This window comes from Zootoca vivipara, chromosome 5 (genome assembly GCF_965207765.1).
Source record: "Zootoca vivipara chromosome 5, rZooViv2.hap1.1, whole genome shotgun sequence".
In the NCBI taxonomy this organism is placed as follows: Eukaryota; Metazoa; Chordata; class Lepidosauria; order Squamata; family Lacertidae; genus Zootoca; species Zootoca vivipara.
This window is the reverse complement of record NC_142588.1, coordinates 13,501,150-13,522,075: the sequence shown is the minus strand read 5'-3', so window position 1 is coordinate 13,522,075 and position 20,926 is coordinate 13,501,150. Positions and strand designations below refer to the sequence as shown.

At 44.4% G+C, this 20,926-nt stretch overlaps 1 protein-coding gene and 1 long non-coding RNA gene across 6 annotated transcripts in view; one reads left to right on the top strand and one right to left on the bottom strand.

Moving 5' to 3' along the window:
• Positions 1-5,100, bottom strand: part of LOC118096633 (uncharacterized) — a 43,121-nt gene extending 38,021 nt beyond the window's left edge. Inside the window, exon 1 of one of the 2 annotated variants that reach the window (XR_015950135.1) lies at positions 86-5,100. This is a non-coding gene — a long non-coding RNA (uncharacterized LOC118096633). The remainder of the gene's footprint in view (positions 1-85) is intronic. The other variant, XR_015950136.1, reaches the window with a different exon arrangement.
• DUSP13B (dual specificity phosphatase 13B) lies at positions 90-18,721 on the top strand. Of its 4 annotated transcripts, none has more exons than XM_088670116.1 (5): positions 91-198; positions 11,746-12,646; positions 13,337-13,528; positions 16,292-16,512; positions 18,326-18,721. In XM_088670116.1, the coding sequence occupies exons 3-5, from the start codon at positions 13,338-13,340 to the stop codon at positions 18,607-18,609; spliced, it is 696 nt and encodes a 231-aa protein (XP_088526242.1). In that variant the 5' UTR covers positions 91-198; positions 11,746-12,646; position 13,337; the 3' UTR covers positions 18,610-18,721. The 4 variants fall into 4 exon arrangements, with proteins under 4 accessions (XP_034994565.1, XP_088526242.1, XP_088526240.1 ...); XM_088670114.1 differs by having other exon boundaries at positions 93-198; positions 12,552-12,646; XM_088670115.1 differs by lacking the exon at positions 91-198 and adding an exon at positions 8,350-8,955.
• Positions 18,722-20,926: the final 2,205 nt, after the last annotated feature.

Below are 20,926 nucleotides of genomic sequence, written 5' to 3'. Positions count from 1 at the left end.
AAAGCCTCCTCCCTCTACCCTTAGCAGTCCTCAGTTGCCTTGTGATATCTCCCGTCAGCTCTGCCCCTTGACTTTCAGTACTTACCACCAACGCTGCCTTCCTTCTGCTTTTTGTTACATCTTTACCCTGCTGTTTCACTGTCTGTGTGATGCAGGAGGCAGAACTCGCAAGTCCCAGAGCTGCCTTTTGAGATGCAGGTAATTATTATGTGCATCTGTTATTATGATCTTGGCTTCGCTAGGTGGAAGGCATGTTGCTGCCGCTGTGATAAATTTGCAGCCCTGCTTTTCTGAATTCCCTTCCCCTTGATACTGAGTGCTGACTGCTTCTAATTCCATCTTATTTTTAAAAAAAGATCACACACAGTCTTAATCGCTACCACACAAGGCCTCCTAGTAAATATATTTCACAGGATTGAAATATAAAGGATTGGAGCAATTATTCAGAGAAAGCAAAATGCAAGTGGGGAGGAAGAAATCAAATGGCACTTCTGTTTCCTCCCACATTCCCTGTGAGTCTAAAGAGACAGACTGCTCAGGTTTTTTAGATTTACAGCAGAGAATTGCTTAACCACAACGATGGAAACCAAACCAAGAATATTTATAATCTAGCACAGTCTCTCTGTACTACTCCCACAATTCAAGTATTCACAAGTCCAGGAGGTATTACACACCCTCCATCATTTCACCAATGAAAATAGGGATGTCCTATTCAATAATAATAATAATAACAATAACAACAATCATCATCATCATCACCCACCCATCTTACCGGATTACCCTAGCCACTCTGGGCAGCATCCAACATATATAAAAACATAATAAAACCATACAGGGCTGCCTTCAGATGTCTTCTAAAGGTTGTATACTCACTCATGTGACACCCCCCGAGCCTAGGAGATAAAGAGGTAACACATTTGTTTCCAAAAAATTCTCATTTTCTAATTTTATTGCCAAGTATTGAATATTCAGAGAATATTCCAGTACCAGTAATTTGGAGAAATGTTGGAGTTATACGACGCCCTTCCCCCCAAGCCAAGGAGATAACTCCATACCCTCCAGCATTTCTCCAAATTACTGGTACTGGAATATTCTCTGAATATTTGATAGTTGACAATATAATTAGAAAATGAGAATTTTTGGAAACAAACACATTTTGGTTCTAGAATCTATTTGACACCTCCCTGGTTTCCATCTCTAAGATGCCCCTGTCCACATCCATATAGTTCAGACAGTTTTGCAGCATTTCGGGGTAGCCAGGAACTTTCGATTTCTGCCATACAAACTAGCCCCTTCAGCTTTTCTACCTTCCCTTGCAGGAGCCTCAGATATTCCTTTTCCCTGCCACATTGCTCGGACTAAACTCTCTTGCGGCCACATTTTCTTCCTTGCATCTCAGGGCTTGATAATGAATTATGTCTCTGGGAAGAGGCAGGTGGAGATTCCATCTATTTCACCGCATCGTTTAGCTTGCACTGCAAGGATGAACTAGCTGATCCCCAGTCCCTCTGGGCTGGCTTGACCTTTGTGCTAATTTGATTTATTATTTTTAGTGCATTATGCTACACTCAGCCTTCTCGGCTGTAGCAGGGGCTGTATGCTAATGATTTATGGGAGACATCTGGGATTCCATGGGCTAGCATACAGATTGTGTCACTGATATCCGAGAAGCCTCCATTGATCCATCCCAAAAACCCAGCAAAGCAACAGAGTGTCAAATTCCAATCAGCTTCAGTTCACAAACTCTAATTGAACAGGTGGCTACAACTGTTCTGGAGTTGACCGTATCCCATCTTTTAAGAATAAAATCAGAAACAGACGAAATGCATTCGTCCTCATTTCCCACCAAAAGATGATCTCCATATTCTATGCCTAACTAACAACAGCAGGGAGGAAAGTAATCTTTGCCACCTGCTCCAAAAGGGGTGGGGAAGCCTGAGTGCCTTGATTTTGAGATAAGATGTTTGGCCCTCCTTTGCCATAAAATAGTTGTCCAGGGGTGCGTCTAAACACAGGGGGAAACTGTTAGAAATAAGTAAGAAATTAGATCATTTTAACCAAAAGAAAAAAATCTCTATGGAAAATCATGCTTGGAAATTTCCTGCTCTCTGGTGCCATCTGGTGTTTCATGTATATAGCACATTCAAATCACTGTTTCTTTACTAATGTTAGCTGAGTCCCATGCCCCATGTGGCTGACATAAGTTAGTGCTGCCACAGTCAATCAAAATTTTCATATTTGATTTCCTCTCCCCCCCCCTGGTTTGGCTAGGATGGCCCATGTGAAGAGTCCAGGAAGCCCCACCCTCCCTCTCAGCTGGAGTTTCATGTTGCCACATAAGCCAGATGTGATTGGCTATATAGTATCATGATGTCATCATATTCGCTACAGAATCCCTGAGTGGTTGGGATCACACAGCAAAGGAGAAAGAAAGCTGGCTAAGGGGAGGAAAGCTTGCTAAAATATCAGAAGCACAGCCTGAAAACAGATACTAAATCAGTGTTTCCCAAACTTGGGTCTCCGACAGTTTTTGGACTACAGTTCCTATCATCCCTGACCACTGGTCCTGGTAGCTAGGGATGATGGGAGTTGTAGTCCAACAACAGCTGGGGACCCAGGTTTGAGAAACACTTCTGAGTCTAGTCCTTACTGCTTCCTCCATCAACACATTGGAAAGACTGTTGCTCGCTATCCAGACATGGGAATAGGTTAAGGCTGAGAGAGATACTGGGTGGTCTTGCATCAACCAGTGAGCTTCATAACTGACTGGGGATTTGAACCCAGGTTCCACTGGCCCGAGTCTAACACACTTCCACATTGCCCTCCCCAGACCTTTTTGATACGCCCGATTGTGACCTTTGCAAAGAGGCCATTGTTCTAGTGCTGAGGCTTAGCCAGACAACTTTTACAATTGCATCCAACGCAACGGGAGCAGCTCAACTCAATCTGCCCTGGGCTGCCCTGCAAAGGCACATGAACCGAGAAAGGCATTTATACGTTGTGCTCAGTGTGAGCCTCTGTAACTTCGTTTGACCTGAACTTGCTGCCAGATCAGCTGGCAGGCATTGTGGTAAGTTGGGCAATAAAATAAATAAATAGCATGCTGGGGGATAGGGCAGTAAAAAGATTACTCAGTGTAGGGACAAATGAGGTCAACAGAAATAGCAACAGGGCTTGGCTTTAACCTTGATAGAATAGTCAGAAAGTCTCTTAAACGACCGTAGTTCCTAGGGCAGCAGTAGAGAATCATTGGGACTCCAAATCCCATCAGTAGCAGCCAGCATAGCCAATAGTCAGGGATGATGGGAATGGAAGCTCAACAACACTGAGAAGGCTGCAAGTTCCCCGCTGCTGCCCTGGGGACTCATAAACAACTACAGTGGTACCTTGGTTCTCAAACTTAATCCAGTCCAAAAGTCCGTTCCAAAACCAAAGCGTTCCAAAACCAAGGCATGCTTTCCCATAGAAAGTAATGCAAAATGGATCAGTCCCTTCCAGACTTTTAAAAACAACCCCTAAAACAGCAATTTAACATGAACTTTACTATCTATTGATCCATAAAATGAAAGCAATAAACAATGTACTGCAATCACACAATCAATCAATCAGTAGCTGAACTGGGTTCCACACAGTCACAAAAACAAAACAAAAAAAGCCACAAAAACAAAAAACAAAAAAACCGCAAAATAAATAGCAAATACAAACAGATTTCAGTTTCACACTTAAAACAGAAGTGTGGCACTCAAAACGAAAGCCTGGCACTCAAAAAGGAGCATATTTGGCTTCCGAAAAAAGTTCCCAAACTGGAACACTTACTTCCGGGTTTGCAGTGTTTGGGTTCCAAGTTGTTTGAGAACCAAGGTACCACTGTAGACTTCAAGACCGATGCCTCCTTTAAGAGGGTGGCTTTGCTGGAAGATCTATTTCATTGTCCCAAGTACAGACAGAAATAACCCTCCAGTGTCTTGCAAGGAACACAAATTGTTGACATGGTATTTTACAAGCATATTCAGAATCCTTGTGGGGAACACAGTAGCCATAAGACCTTGCTCCCCACTGGAGGGGATGGGACAGGATGGAGAGAGAAAAATTACTCATTGCTAATAATATGCAATGGATAATTTAAAGCTGCGGTGCAGATAGATATGCCCTCAGAACGGCCAACTCTAGTTGGAAATGTGACCTTAAAGCAAACAGATGTAATTTCTTGAGCGTTCCTGCTTACTTTGGCCCTGGGGTTCACTATAAAACTTGGATCCAAATTATGTCTGAGCATACTGCAGCAGGCATCTAGCCAAAAATATCTTGTTTGAATAGTTAGAACTGACTTCACAAGTTGGATTGAAGCTAGCCCAAATACTTTTGCAAGCCTTTGCCCAACTTTCCTGGAACCCTGCTTCAACCAGTTTTGAACCACAATGGTTGAAGGAGCATATGTCTGAGAGATCAAGAGACAAAGAATAAGTTAAAAGTTGGCCTAAAATATCAGGCATATTAGAAGAAGTGTGAGTACAGTATACATTTTTGGGCAGACTTCATTAACAAACTGGTACAGCAGACCGATTTAAAAGATGAGAATAAGAAACTAAGAGAACCCAAAACTGGCAGATTCATCCAGAGGATTTATGATCAGCTCATATTTGGAAGAATTGCCTCAATCCAGGGACCATTTCCTCAAGAGAAAACCTACAGCTCCCTCTTCAGTGCTTCACTAAGGAAAAGGAAAAGTCCTAGTGAGATATTTACCACTTTCTGCACCCAGCCAATCACAACCCACTCAGCTAGTTATAACAGCTGTCAAAAGTCAAGTTCATAAGTGGCTGGATGTACTCTTCCAAGCATACTGCCAGCATCCTCTGACTGCAATAAACTAATCTAGGCTGAAGCAACCAGAAGGGTCTAAGATATTATATAATTGTCCTCCATCCAATATAGCAACAATAAAAATACAGTCATACCTCAGTTTAAGTACGCTTCGGTTTGAGTACTTTCAGTTTAAGTACTCCACGGACCCATCTGGAACGAATTAATCCACTTTCCATTACTTTCAATGGGAAAGTTCGCTTCAGGTTAAGTACAGACTTCCGGAACCAATTGTGTACTTAAATCGAGGTACCACTGTAATCATCATCATCATCATCATCATCATCACCATCATCATATACAGTAGTAATACCCCACCCATCTGGCTGGGTTTCCCCAGTCACTCTGGGCGGCTCCCAACAGAATATTAAAAACACGATAAAACATCAAACATTAAAAACAACAGGGCTGCCTTCAGATGTCTTCTAAAAGTCAGATGGGTTGTTTATTTCCTTGACATCTGATGGGAGGGCGTTCCACAGGGAGGGCGCCACTACCGAGAAGGCCCTCTGCCTGGTCCCCTGTAACCTCACTTCTCGCAGTGAGGGAACCGCCAGAAGGCCCACGGAGCTGGACCTCAGTGTCCGGGCTGAACAATGGGGGTAGAGATCCTCCTTCAGGTATACTGGGGCGAGACCATTTAGGGCTTTAAAGGTCAGCAGCACCAACACTTTGAATTGTGCTCAGAAACGTACTGGGATCCAAATCGGAATTGGATGCATGGAAGTGATTTTCTCCTCAAAGTGCTTTGCAAATATGTCTCAGCATGGGACTGAGAGTTCAGGTAAATTATCTGGCAGGAGGCCATAAGGAAGAAATGACTTGAAAGAATTCTGCTGGTTGCCACTCTGAAGATGCAGACGTAGTGGCAGAGAAGGAAACTGAATTTGCGGCCATCCCTACCGCAGATTGCCACATTCAGGAAGCACAGGCAAGCTAAGGAGGTGAAATCCAGATGGGAATGACATAATCGCCATCAGCGTGATTGCTGTATATGGAAATAGATTTCTTCCCTCTACTTTCCACGGCAGTAGTGTAACTAGGGTGGGAAAATAGGGACACCCATCCTGGAAGCTACCTGGGCAGGTATTCAACCTGGGCAAGAACCCATTCCGATAGTTTATATAATGCACTGAAAGCTATTAAAATAAGTTTACATCATGTTTCCTTTTCAATATATAATAATCAGACATGTTTTTCACAAAGGCAGGTGATGGCTTGGTCAGAGGGTTTAGGGAGTGTCGGCAACCTGATGAAATGAAACAAACCCACCCACTGAATATTTCTGGCAACGAAGGAACGGACTTGGTATTTCATCATCATTTTATTTGTATGCCGCCTTTCCATAGTTAAAACAATGCTCAAGGCAGCTTACAGCATGACGAGATTTACATAATTGCCAACATAACAAAAGTCATAAACAATATATAAAACACATCAGAAAGTACACAACCAAATGGAAAACAGTTTCCACATAATTCATGAAATCTAAAACTAAGAATGCAGCATTAATATCAATCACAATTTAAAACGACATAGATAAAAAATAATTTTTTAAAAAACAAAACAAAAACAAAAATGGAGCCCTCTTTGCCCAGCAGCAGCCGAAGCCCTCGTTTATGGAGCCTGTCAGGCCCCGCCCCAAGCCAGGTGGAGAGAAGGAGGGCAGGGCCCTTCAGGCTCCCAGCAGGTCAGTCCTGATAAGTTCACACACTTGCTCCAGATTTTGCCCAGCACTCCCTGCAATGCAAAGGTCCCTCCAGAGGTCGCTCCTTTTTTTCTTTTCATTTAGACTGCCTGCACTCCTGTGTCCATTTACCCGAGAGCAAATTCCATTTAACTCAATGAAACTCATTTCCGAGCAAACTTGCATAAGATTTCACAGCCTACATCTTTTCGCCTATTACATATAATCCTTTGAATTTGTGTTGTGCCTTGTTTTTTTTGGGGGGGGGGCTGCAGGGGAGCGCTTGCAGTCGGGAGCTTGCCCGAAGCATAGGAATGACAAGCTTTTGGGACTATTCGATGCTCACTCTAATCCTCTAATTCCAGGGAGCCCCTGGAATAGCTCCTCCTCCTAGAGGCTTATGTTACAGGGGAGTACTGCCATGGCTGCAATCATTTCCCTTCCATTCAGACTGAGTGACAGAGACTGTCATTCCTACCTTTGTGTTGTTGAGACAGGATTACGGCCGCCTGCCCTGCTCAGAGCTGCTACCCACAGTGACAATTTGGAAGCTCAAGTTGATACGCAGCATCCGCTGCCTCCTCCGATTCAGACTGGGTTGCCATTGGGCACATCTCACCAGTATCAGACACTGGTTCGAAGCTCTCCTTTCATCGGCCCCAACCAATGAATTGTGTGTGTGTGTGTGTGTGTTGTGATCTCACAAACCATGTCCTATGTAGTGACATCACAATGAAGGCAGTGTGCTGCGTGATTTGATTGTAGCTCACCATGACAGCAGCCTTTCCAGAGAAAGGAAATGAGCGGGGGGGGGGGGGGACGACAAAAAACAAGTGCCCACACCAATATATGCACACATAAAACAAGGAGCAAAAATACCCATTTGGTTTACAGATTGCCAGGGATGTGTGAAGGCTGCTTGAGAACTTTCACATCTTACCCAAGTTGTGTATTGCTGCTGTTTCTAAGCTCCCTTGAAAGTTCCCAGATGCTTCACTTGAAAAATGAACATTCCAATGTGGGTTGAGTTTCATTTTAACATGCACTTGAGACGCTTGTTTTACATGAGGCTGCCCTTTTCTCACAATCTCAGTTCTCAAGACTCCAGATCCTGGTTTGTTCATTGTTTTGTGCATTTATGCCCCACCTTTTCCCAGGGAGATCAAGGTGGGGCACGTGCCTCCCCCCAAAAAACCCACACTATCCTCAAAGTAACCCTGTGAGGTAGGGCTAGGGCTAAGAGACAATGTCTGGCCCAAGGGTGCCCAGTGAACTTCATGATCAAGCAGGGCTTTGAACCTTAGTCTCCAGGGTCCAGGGGCGTAGCAAGGGGGGCGATAGGGGCGGTCTGCCCCAGGTTCCACTCGGGGGGGGGTGACAGTCGGCGCCCCACCCAGCGACTCCCAAGGCGAGCCCCTCCAGCCTCCCAGTAAAAAGCCCGTGTGAGCTTTTTACATGGAGGCTGGAAGCTCGAGAGTCGGGGGGCACCAACTGTCACCCCCGTCCGGCTCCAGGGTGGCACCCGCCCGCCACGCCGAGTGATGCTTTCTAGGCTGGAGGCTCCATTTAGGCTCCATTTTGAAGTTGCGGGGGGTGCGCGATCCCCCTCTACGTAGTACGCATGTGCAGCGGGATGCTGCACATGTGTACAACGTAGAGGGGATCACACACACCCGTGACTTCAAAATGGAGCCTAAACGGAGCGTCCAGGCTTCAGGCAGATAGCCTGCTGGTGCGGCGGGTGCGCTGCGCCAGCGGGCTATCTACCTGGAGCCTGAACACCCTGTTTAGGCTCCGTTTTGAAGTCACGGGGGGTTGCGATCCCCCTCTATGTTGCACGCATGCATCATTACGTAGCGACGCATGCTCACTACGCCGCTGCCTGGGTCCCAGTTTGACTGGCTAACCACAACACCACACTGGCTCTTAGCTGCAGCTGGAAAGTGATTCAATAGAAGTTTCTATTTAAATATAACAACCCCCGAAACTTTCCTAAAATTAGGGCTTACCTAAACTTTCAGCAGTAATTCAACAGCACTTTCTAAATGGATGAAAGCCAAAATAACATTCAGCAGACAGTTTTGCAGCCGCTTCAGTTACAGGGTCCCATCTTGCAGTCGTTGCTCTGCCAAATATTTCACCCTCTTCAAAGGAAATATGGTCTGGAGGAGAATGGATTGCAGTGCCTGGTGGCCACTCGTTTCTTTGCCTCTCCTGCCAAAAAACCAAAAGCAGGCTGTGGGGATCTCTCTTTCTCCAGATGATGACTTCAGCAACACCTAGAGCTTGGGAAGGACACAACTCCCAGAGCAGGTTTGAAATGTTTGTGTTTCCTCGCAAATGCCGGTGACATCATCGGCACCGGAGGACTTGAACTTCACTTTTGGCACGCGAAAGCCCTCTGGGTGACTTTTACACCAGGCGTTCCTACTCTTGATGGATATTGATGTAACGACGCCTGTAATTAAAGGATTGTATATATAAAGGATTGTAGATATAACACATGCAGATGTAGTTAAATGCATCTGTGTTAAAATAGCACAGAACATTTGTAACTGGACAAGGAAATCTGCCAAGCAGCAACAAAATGTTTCAGAGCTTTCAGCAACACAAAAGAAAGGGAAATTAGGTGCTTGTCCGTGGATTTGTCAGAGTACAAGCTCAAAACAACATTAGCATGGGATTTGCTAGGGTACTCTATGCCGTCACTTGGGGCATTGCATCTTTATATCTTCTTCTTCTTTGGTGATCACACATAACCAAGTAAGATTGTCTTCCATGAACATGGTCTTAACAGTGAGTCCGTAAGTAACTGTGGAGGCCAATTCTGGAGCCACACGTCCTTCTACAGTGGGAACATAGGTTTCCTCAAAGCCCATGACACCTTTGGCAAAGGCTGTTCTCAAACTGGAGCGTTCGCAGGCCAGTGTTTCCCAGTTGTCAGTGTTTATACCACATTTTTAAAGATTTGCCTTGAGACAGTCTTTAAACCTCTTTTGTTGGCCACCACCATTACGCTTTCCATTTTTAAGTTCGGAATAGAGTAGTTGCATTGGAAGATGATGCTCAGGCATGCACGACATGACCAGTCCAACAAAGTTGATGTTGAAAAATTGTTGCTTTGACACTGGTGATATTTGCTTCTTCCAGTACACTGGCATTAGATTGCCTGTCTTTGCAAGTGATGTGTAAAACTTTTCGGAGACACCATTGATGGAATCTTTCAAGGAGTTGGAGATAGTGTTTATGAGTGATCACTAAAAGTCAGCATGGGTTTCTGAAAAATAAGTCATGTCAGACTAATCTGATCTCATTTTTTGACAGAATTACAAGCCTGGTAGATGAATGCTGTGGATATAGCCTATCTTGCTTTCAGCAAGGCCTTTGACAAGGTGCCCCATGATATTCTTGTAAAGAAGTTGGTAAAATGTGGGCTAGACAATGCTACCATTCAGTGGATTTGTAACTGGCTGGCTGACCGAACCCAAAGGGTGCTCATCAATGGCTCCTCTTCATCCTGCAGAGAAGTGACTAGTGGGGTGCCACAGGGTTCTGTCTTGGGCCCAGTCTTATTCAACATCTTCATCAATGACTTGGATGATGGGCTTGAGGGCATCCTGATCAAGTTTGCAGATGACACCAAATTGGGAGGGGTGGCTAATACCCCAGAGGACAGAATCACACTTCAGAATGACCTTAACAGATTAGACAACTGGGCCAAAGCAAACAAGATGAATTTTAACAAGGAGAAATGTAAAGTGCTACACTTGGGCAAAAAAATGAAAGGCACAAATACAGGATGGGAGGCACCTGGCTTGAGAGCAGTACATGTGAAAAGGATCTAGGAGTCCTGGTAGACCACAAACTTGACATGAGTCAACAGTGTGATGCAGCAGCTAAAAAAGCCAATGCAATTATGGGCTGCATCAATAGGAGTATAGCGTCTAGATCAAGGGAAGTAATAGTACCACTGTATTCTGCTCTGGTCAGACCTCACCTGGAGTACTGTGTCCAGTTCTGGGCACCACAGTTCAAGATGGATACTGACAAGCTGGAACGTGTCCAGAAGAGGGCAACCAAAATGGTCAAAGGCTTGGAAACAATGCCTTATGAGGAATGGCTTAGGGAGCTGGGTATGTTTAGCCTGGAGAAGAGAAGGTTAAGGGGTGATATGATAGCCATGTTCAAATATATAAAAGGATGTCATATAGAGGAGGGTGAAAAATTGTAGTCCCCCCAAATTATAGTCCTTCAAGATTCTTTGGAGGAAGTTGTGAGAGTTCAGCTCTCATAAAACCGATATGTTTGAAAGATCAGACATGCTCCGCAGGGAATATTTCCCTGCACGGACACTACAGACGCACAGCCATCGAATACCAGGGGACCCAAATTAATTCTGGCTCTGCACCCCATTGCATCTGGTCACCTTATACCAATCATGTAAGTGGAATGAAAGCTGCTTTTCGAAGAGCCCTCTCCTAAATCGGGAGACGTTATTTGGATTCCAGCTGCTGGGGAGATTCTCTTACAAACAGTTGGCTGCTCGAATACTTCTGCGTCCCAAGAAACCACCGGTGGCTCGGCTTTCAAAGCCAGCCAGCCCTACTCCAGTCATCACTGTGGGCTGAGTCATTTTGCTTACATCCCCGCAGCACTCCCAACAAGCAATAAATTGTGGCTGCAGGGAGGCAATCAGGTTAAGCAGTCAGTCACTAGCCCCAATAATGGCCACAAGATGTGAAGTTTGTGGAAAGGAGCCATAATGGAAAGAGAGAGCTTTCCTTGAAATGGATGGTGTTAGCCTGGCCCTGGGGGGCGGGGGGGGGAGGAATCTCCCTGAAGCCTGTTTCCTGAAAAAGACCTAGTTCTTCTGAGGCAGTAAACTTTAGGATGTGCCATTTAATGGGGGCTCCCACAACTGAATATTCCTCCATACCAAAGTTTCCACTGTACAAAGAAACTAAATACTACGGCAAACATCCTGGCTTTTAAACCACAACCTCTCATTTTCCTATGTGTAGGGAATTGTTTTATAATTAAATTCCTACCCTGTGGAAAAAAAAGTGGGGTTTAAATGTTTTAAAGAACAATAAACTAGGAAACACTGGTAATCAGTGAGGCTAGCACGGAGCTGGCATGATGTGGCTTGCTTTGCTGGTTCCAGATAGTAATCCAAGTTTCTGGACGATTTACAGGGCAGGATCAATCCAGAGTGCATTGCAGTAATCTAACCTGGAGCTGACCACCTGGAGCTGACCCAGGTGAAGACATCAATGGCATACCAGATAGAATCGGCAGAAGGCACTCCTGGTCACCCCCAGATCTATAAGCAGAAATGGAATAAGCAGCAACCCCAAACTGCAAGCCTATTGGACGAGGGGATTGAGAAGAAAGTTAAATATTTAGGAGTATGGATAACAGTTAAGAATACAGTATAAATATTTTTAAGGACAACTATACAAGAACTTGGAGAGAAAGAAAGAAAAACTTAGAGGTGTTGGGAAGGAGGAATTTATTGCTATTGGGAAGGATATCAGTAATTAAAATGAATGCATTGCCAAAAATGTTACTTCCCCCCCCCCCCCCAATCAATACCCTTGATCAGCAATGTGGGGCACTTCAAAGAATAGCAAAAAATATATTACTAGATTTATCTGGCAGGGGAAGAAGCCAAGGATAAAATATAAATTGTTGATAGATTCTAAAGACAGGGGCGGATTCTCCCTACCAGATTCAAGATTATATTATAAGGCATCCTGTCTATGCTGGATAAGGGAATGGATATTATTTTAATGGATATTATCTCGATGTTTTAGAGCAGTGGCCCCAAACTAATGCCCGGGGGCCGGATGCGGCCCAATCTCCTTCTAAATCCTGCCTATGGATGGTCCGGGAATCAGTGTTTTTTTACATGAGTAGAATGTGTACTTTTATTTAAAATGCATCTCTGGGTTATTTGTGGGGCATAGGAATTAGTTCTTTCTTTTCCCCTGAAATATAGTCCGGCACCCCACAAGGTCTGAGGGACAGTGGACCGGCCCCCTGCTGAAAAAGTTTGCTGACCCCTGTTTTAGAGCTTGAAGGTCATGATAACAGTATGGTTGGCATGCATATTTTTGGTATGAGAAGGTTAAAGTATATAGAGCTTTCTTGAATCATGTCATAAGAAAATTGGCGTACGAGGTATGTGAAAAAATATATATATTTGCTTGAATCCATTTCTAAAAGACCTCCAAACAGTGGGGTCAAAACTGCTGCCACCTCCCTGACACTAGATGGCAGAAATGAGATTCTGCCTAATTAGAATCCCCAAACATGGCCTGGATTCGAATCCCCCCCAATCCCCAATTCATAGAATTGGAAGGGACACCAAGGGTCATCTAATCCAATCCCCTACAATGCAGGAATCTCAGCTAAAGCATCCATGACAGATGGCCATCCAGCTTCTGCTTAAAAATCTCTAAGGAAGGAGATTTCTGTAGCAAATCCTACTCTTACAGGGCAATCTTTAATTTGTATGTATACTGCTTTGAAGCACTGGTTAAAAGTGGGAACAACAAGAACAGTAAGACATAGAAGATACCCAACAGTATACCATGATTTCTTTGACTCTAGGAAGTTCAGGGTGGTGGACATGATTGGGCTGACAGGGAAAGACTGGTCCATGGTTATTCTGTAAGATTTACGACTAAGTAAGGATTTGATCCAAGGTCTGCCCAGTCTAACTCTCAGGCCACTGGCTACCAAGAGGTCCAATGAGGAAAGTCTCTCTCCATTGTCTTTCAGAATGTCTTGGAATTCACTAAATGGGGATGACTTGCGGCGGCCCAATATACGAAGAGCTTCGAGCCTCACTTCCAGTAGCCAGGGAAGCTATGAAACCCCAGAAATGGGGGAACTCCAACGCATGTTGTGGTCGCCCATTCCCTGCCGCGGCAACGTCAACGAAGTCTGGCCTAACCTCTACATTGGAGATTTGTAAGTAAACTGGCTTAAACGGATGACAGCAAACATTCTGCCCATGTTATAACAACTTCCAAAGGCGGAGAGAAGGAAAAGACAGGCAAAAGGCTTATTCTGCCATCTTGTCCTTGTTTCCACATGGCATCACAGGCCTTTGCCTAGAAGCTGAGGTTATATCGCAGACTACGACTGGTATTCATTAGAGCTGAGGTTTATTAACTTACTTTAGGTTTTTTTTAAAAAAAAACACCAGACTTTTTGGGTTGATTCTTCAGTTGGAGCAAATTTTAATCCCAAAAGACATTGTTTGTTTGTTTGTTTTAGGGATTTTTGCTTTGTTTCTGTTGAGTTGTTGTAAGACAGCATTAAAAAGAAAATATCTCTACAGCTGAAAAGGCTGGCAGCATTCAGATAAATTCAACAGTGTAAATAGGTTTGGATGGAGGCAATAATGGAATACGGAATGGTAGCCTATAGTTTTTGTAAAATATGCGCAGGGATTTATGATATGCCAGATGAAGCATGGAAAGAGAAGGGGGAAGTCATTGATATCTTCAGGATGTAAAAATGAGTAATTTAAAATGTAAAACAGAAAATTCTATAAAAATTATATACAAAAAAAGAAGAAAATATCAAAGATGGCTGCCTTTCTAACAATGAGCAGTAGCTTTTGTTTATTAAGTCATAAGTCATCTGACATTTCCTTCAACATCCCCCAAATGTTACTATGCTTTGGTAATATACAAATATATTCCATGGCTACTGAGCATGTTCAGACCTCTTTGAGCTGCTTTTGTGTGTGTGTGAGGCCCCATTAGATTTTATATATTTACACACACACACACACACACACACACACACACACACACACACACCATTTTTACTCCAATTGTCTTGACACTCAGTGCTCATTAATTTTGGAGGGAGTGGTTGCCATTGCTGCATTTATTGGATGATTTGATGGATTGAATGGGTGATATTCAGTTTTAGCTATATTTGGAGCAGACCCGTTTAAACCCCTGTACTTAAGTAACCAAATCCGTCCATTTCAATAGGTCTGCTCCAAAAATGGCTTTGCTGGCTATCACCCAATGTTTTTTTAAAAAAATGCTTTTGTGCTTCTGGAGTTTTCACGACTTCATTGTGTTCCAAAGCGAGAACGTTTGGTTGAAAAGCAAATTGGAGCCTTCCAATAAATAAATTAAATGCCAGCATTAGTGTTGGGAAAATCCCAGACATCCAGGCACCATGCTGAGTGGTTGCTTAAAAGCTTGGTTCTTGCTACTGGGGTGTGGGTTTGGTTTTTTGTTTTGTTTTTGCAATTAAAAATGGGACAATGGCATCTAAGCTATTTGAAAGCATTTCCCAACACTGAAGAGTAATATCTCTCTTCCCAACTCTGCTTTCCCACTCCAATACATAAAACCATGCAGCAAAAACCGTATGAATAAGTTAAAAACAGACATCAATTAACAGTTATGGAAAGATGTATTCTTAATTGCCTGCATAGGCCCGGAGGAACAAAAAAGTTTTCAGGAGGCATTTAAAAGCTGAAACAGAAGGAGTTTGCTGAATGTTGGCAGAATATGAGCCAATGACATGATAACTTATTGTTTTGAAGTGAGCCTCACCAGCTTGAGGAAGACCAACAATGCTCCCGTAGACGGTTAAGGTGGGATATAAGGTTCAGGATATCCTTTGGACCTAAGTTGTTCAGGGCTTTGTAAATTAATGCAAGGAACTTGAACCTGGCTTGGTATTGCACAAGACATGTGGTTTAGTCTGATAAAAGGCATCATTGCACACTGGTCTCCTGGTCAAACAGGTTTAGGAGATTCTAAATCTAAAAGCACAACTCAGAAACCTGCCAAACATATGGATGGTGGGTTGTTGCACATGCGCAGCATAGGAAACAGGACGGCTGATGCGTCACCTTCCATAATCTTCCAAAAAACAAATACACACCAGGACTGCATTGACTTGGCATGTTCATGCTTCCCTAACGGTTAATTTCCATATTGTATTCAAGCTTTGGCACCATGTAAAAGCCACTTCCAGAACTAGTATGAATACAGTGCAACTATGGTGCAAATTTAGCACTCCTCCCCATATTATTTGCAAAGGGATTTTTTCCCCTGGAAGCAAGAAACATGGAAATTAGCACTAAACCGTTACCATGCTCTGCTATACTTGCAGAAGAGGTTTCTGCATGGTGTGAAAGCTCAGTATAATGTGGAAGTTAGGGAAAAGTCATGAAGATGGAATAAAGCACCATGTGGATACAGCCTGCCTGGTTTTCTATGGCGGTGTTTCCTAAACTTGGGTCTCCAGCTGCTTGTGGACTACAATTCCCATAATCCCTGACCACTGGTCTTGCTAGCCAGGGATGATGGGAGTTGTAGTCCACAAGCAGCTGGAGACCCAAGTTTGGGAGCTATGGGTTCCCAAACCAGCAAGGGTATTAAATCTAGCATGGTCTAGAATAGGCATCCCCAAACTTTGGCCCTCCAGATGTTTTGGACTACAATTCCCATCTTCCCCAACCACTGGTCTTGTTAGCTAGGGATCATGGGAGTTGTAGGCCAAAACATCAGGAGGGCCGCAGTTTGGGGATGCCTGGTCTAGAAAGTTAGCAGTTAATACGCTAGTTAATAGACAGCATATTAGCGCTGGATGTGGGGAACCTGCCTGGCTAGAGATTTGTTGTGTGGTCTTTAAGGGTCAGGAAGGATGGGTGCAACTAGCACAAATCTAAGGCAAATACTCTTTTCCCCACAGATATATAGCCCGTGATATAGAACAGCTTCGCCGAATGGGTATCACCCACATAGTAAATGCCGCTGCTGGAAGGTTCCATATTGACACAGGGGCCAAATTCTACAAAGACCTGCCTGTGGATTACTATGGAGTTGAAGCGGACGATGACCCAAAGTTTGATCTCAGCATTTACTTCCACCCAGCTGCTAAGTATATAAGAGCAGCACTGAACTCTCCCAGAGGTAAATATAACAGGCAGGGCAATCTATGTCATCTCTGGTGTCCTGGCAGCCTTACTGCATTCAAAGCACAGGTATGATGTGAGTGACTAAAGGACTGGCCCCGGTCCAAGAAGACCTGGGTTCAAATCACTGCTTAGCCATGGAGCTCGCTGGGATGGCTTGGGCAAATCCTTATCCCACAGCATCCCTAGTGAGGGTGATACAGGGTCTGGAAGCCAAGCCTTATGAGGAATAGCTGAGGGAATTGGATATGTTTTAGCCTGGTAAAGAGGAGATATGATAGCCATCTTCAAATATCTAAAGGGCTGTCCCATGGAGGGTGGAACAAACTTGTTTTCTCCTGCTCTGGAGGCTAGGACCGAAACGAATGGATTCAAGCTACAAGGAAGGAGATTCCAAGTAAACTTCAGGAAGAACATTCTGACAGCAAGGACCTCACACAAGAGGTGAGGCACTCTCCTTCCTCAGAGGGTTTTGAGCAGAGGTTCGATGGCCACCTGCCATGTATGATCTAGTGGAGATTCCTGCATCACTGGGGGTTGGACTTGTTGATCCTCAGGGTTCTTTTCAGCTCTACAATTCTATATTCAAATGGTCCAAGTGTCCATGAGAGATGCAACAATTATTGCCCCATTTAATCCTGATTTACCTCTTTCAATGGAAAATCCATTCAAAATAACAACTCCCCTGTGAAAATGGTAAATCTGAATGAATTTGGGTGAGGAATTTGGGACAGAATTTTGATGAGGACCATATTGTGTGGACTGCGGACACTATCTTTGCTATGCTCTATGCCGTATAGTGGCATTCAAACGAAAACCGAAGGTTTCCAGTCTATACTTTTTGTGCTTTCCTTGTTTGAAGCTCAAATTGAAAAAGAGAAGCACACAAACTTAGATTCTTCAACATGCCAAGTCGTTTGACATTTCAAAATCACAGAGATACACTGAATCATTTTGAAATCTAAAACACCAAATTAAGTTAATTGAACCGTCAGAAGGAATACCCAGCTAGATGTCTCTGTCACCTTCTTATACAGCTATATTAGGGATGGGATTCTGGTTTCTTCTCATGCCACTGAAGGGAAAAGGCCCCAGGAGAGACCCCAGGAGAATTAATCCTCCTTGGACATGGCTAATTAAGAACTCTCCCTTTCATCGGGGTGGCAGGAAACAGTAGCTGCATTGCAAAAGAGATAGGACACAATTGGGGCTGAGCTCCTCTGCATGTTACCATCCGCACAATAAGACCCACTTTTTGTGAGGCAGCTGGATGAACTGGTAGGTCTTAAGATTTTAACAGGCTAAGGGAAAATGACAGAAAGTTCTGATATTTACTGGTAAGAGTCAGAAAAGGCATTCAATCAACATCCATATACAGTGGTACCTCTGGTTGCGAATGGGATCCGTTCTGGAGGCCCGTTTGCAACATGAAAAGGCCGCATCCTGAAGCGCTGCGTCTGTGCAGGCGTGTGACATAATTTGGCGCTTCTGTGCATGCATAAAGCACAATTTAGTGATTCTGTGCATGCACGTGCTGAACCTGGAAGTAACCCATTCCAGGACTTCTGGGTTTGGTGCATCCATATCCCGAAAAGACGCACCCTGAAGCGGACATAACATGAAGTATGACTGTATCATAATTTGCTGGTGAAGGGCGCACACCAGGATTATGACACGAAGATTTCTGACATTCCCCACTGGGTTTCACAGTCTTGACCTACTGGCAAGTCTCAACATATACCATACCAAGAAACCTGGGGTCTTTTTACCCTAACATATATGCAATGCTCTTGTCTTCTCTTCTCTTGCAGGCAAAGTCCTAGTTCACTGTGCCATGGGCATAAGCCGCTCCGCCACCCTTGTGCTTGCCTTTTTGATGATCTGCGAAAACAAGACCCTCGTGGATGCGCTAAAGTCCGTGCGGGAACACAGAGGAGTCTGCCCAAACTCTGGTTTCCTCAGCCAGCTCCGAGAACTTGACATCCGGTTAACCAGTGAAAGGGGACAGTCAAGAGGTGATGCCTTGGTGGGTGCCCTGTGCTGTGGCTCAAGACGAAGCGGAAAGTCAGAGGGACAAAAGGAGGCAAATACCTGAACTCTGAGTCTGTGTTAGAAGAGGTGTCTGGGTAGTGAAATGAAAAGAGTTAAGTATTTCTTTGATGTTAGAAACTAAGTCAAGATTAAAGGCCTGCCAGGCATTTGGCATACATGTTTTTGATTGATGTATGGACAGGTGAGGACACTGTTGAAAGGGGCCATAACTGCAACAGAAGAATTAAATATACAAAGGGAAAGAAGGCAAGGCTAGGTTATGGCTGAGTCAAAACAGGAGAGGCTTATAGAGGAGAGCAAAGTGATCATAAATCAATAGCATTATTCGGTGAAACAAAAGGCTTGAACAAAGTTATTCTGTCGTTTCCAAGTCTGGCAATAACATTGCCAGTTGAGCATTTCACATTTCAGCAAGGAGGTAAGCTGGATACAGCCAGCGGGAGAAATTCAAAGGAATCCATGTACAGAAAAGCGTGAAATAATTACATTTCTTTAATCTGGAGCACACTGGCCTTCACACTGGTGGGACCCACAACTGAAAGGTGCCCCAACCGAAGGGTTGGATTTCTGGCACCACTGAATTTGTCATACTCTAAGAATTGTTCCACAGCAAGGGCAGCCATTATTGGACTACCACTCCCATCATCCCCAGAGAACATGGCCAATGGTTGGGAATGATGGGAGTTAATTTTGTTTTATTTATTAAATTTCTATACTGCCCTTCATCTGAGCATGACAGGGCAGTTGACGATAAGAGAGACACTAAAATACATAACATAGTAACCAACAAAAACAGCCCCTCCACACACAGTTTAAAAGACCATTGGTAGTCTAATTAGCCAAAGGCCCGGTAGAAGAGGAATATTTTTGCCTGGCACCTAAAGGCATGTAGCAAAGGTGCCAGGCGAGACTCCATGGGGAGAGCATTCCACAAGTGAGGAGACACCGCAGAAAAAGTCTGCTCTTGTCGCCTAACAACATGTGGAGGGCTCCACATCGACAGCAGTGACAGCTGTCTTTTTAAATCTTCCATGAAGCTAAAAGCAGCTAGGAGGCGGCACTATTCATTCTTGCCCTTCCCGCAAGGAGCCCATGTTTCCCCTTGCTATTTTCACATTAATCCCATAAATATCAGGCTGGGTGTGAGTGGGCGGGTGTTGCGACAATCTCAGTGGCAAGAGGGTATCAAAACATACGCCTTGAATATCAACAGCCAAACAGGAATGGCACATTAAGAAAGAGATGGTAAAAGGTAAAGGTAAAGGACCCCTGGATAGTTAAGTACAGTCAAAGGCGACTACGGGGTTGCGGTGCTCATCTTGCTTTCAGGCCAAGGGAGCTAGCCTTTGTCCACAGACAGCTTTTTGGGTCATCTGGCCAACATGACTAAACTGCTTCTGGTGCAACAGAGCACCATGATGGACGTCAGAGCACATGGAAACGACATTTTCCTTCCTGCAGCAGCGGTACCTATTTATCTATCTGCACTGGTGTGCTTTCGAACTGCTAGGATGGCAGGAGCTGGGACAAAGTGACAGGAGCTCACCCCATCGCGGGGATTCGAACTGCCGATCAGCAAGCCTGAGAGGCTCAGTGGTTTAGAGCACAGCACCACCTGCCGACCCTCTTCCAGGGTGTGACTTATCTCACTCAGGGGGCTGCTATTCACTAAAACAAAGACCTTGGAAGACCCCCCCCTTCTGTTTGGCGCTCGACCCACTGGGCCTTTCAGCACCAACCACAGGAGCAATTGGAGAAAACTTGGCTATTAGCTCTACCCACCCGCAACCCCCCTCTACTGAAAGCCCTAACCCTGCCCCAGGACCAGCATTTCCAAATCAAAAGTTGGCAGCCACCGCGAGCGTCTTGCTCCTTCCTGCTCCCTCCTTCCTTCCTGGCTCAGCTCTTTCCTCTCCATCTGGGTTTAGTGAGTTAAGTAACTTATTTGGCTCTGCTTTCTCCCTCCTTGGCTCTTCAGTTGACTGATTTATTACCTCACTTTCCTTCTGCAAATAAAGCCCCGTGTGCAAAAGCCAGGAGGATAAATAATACAGCACAGACATTTAAAACACCACAGATTCTAAACAAAAAACAGGAGACCTGCTTCATCTTAAGGTCATAAACTCCCACTGCAATTTTTATCTTACGGGAACCCTTCTCCCAGTGCGCACACACGCAGAGGAGGAAAAAGCAAGAGAAGTCTTTCCCCTTCCAGAGAGCTCAATTTCAGCCTTATTTTAGCTCACGGGTCACAAATTATTATTTTGATTTGATCTCTAGATTCTGGCAAGGAAGGTTATTGCAAAGTGACTGCCTGGAAGGACAATCTAAACAATTCTCATCTGCACAATGTTAGTTGA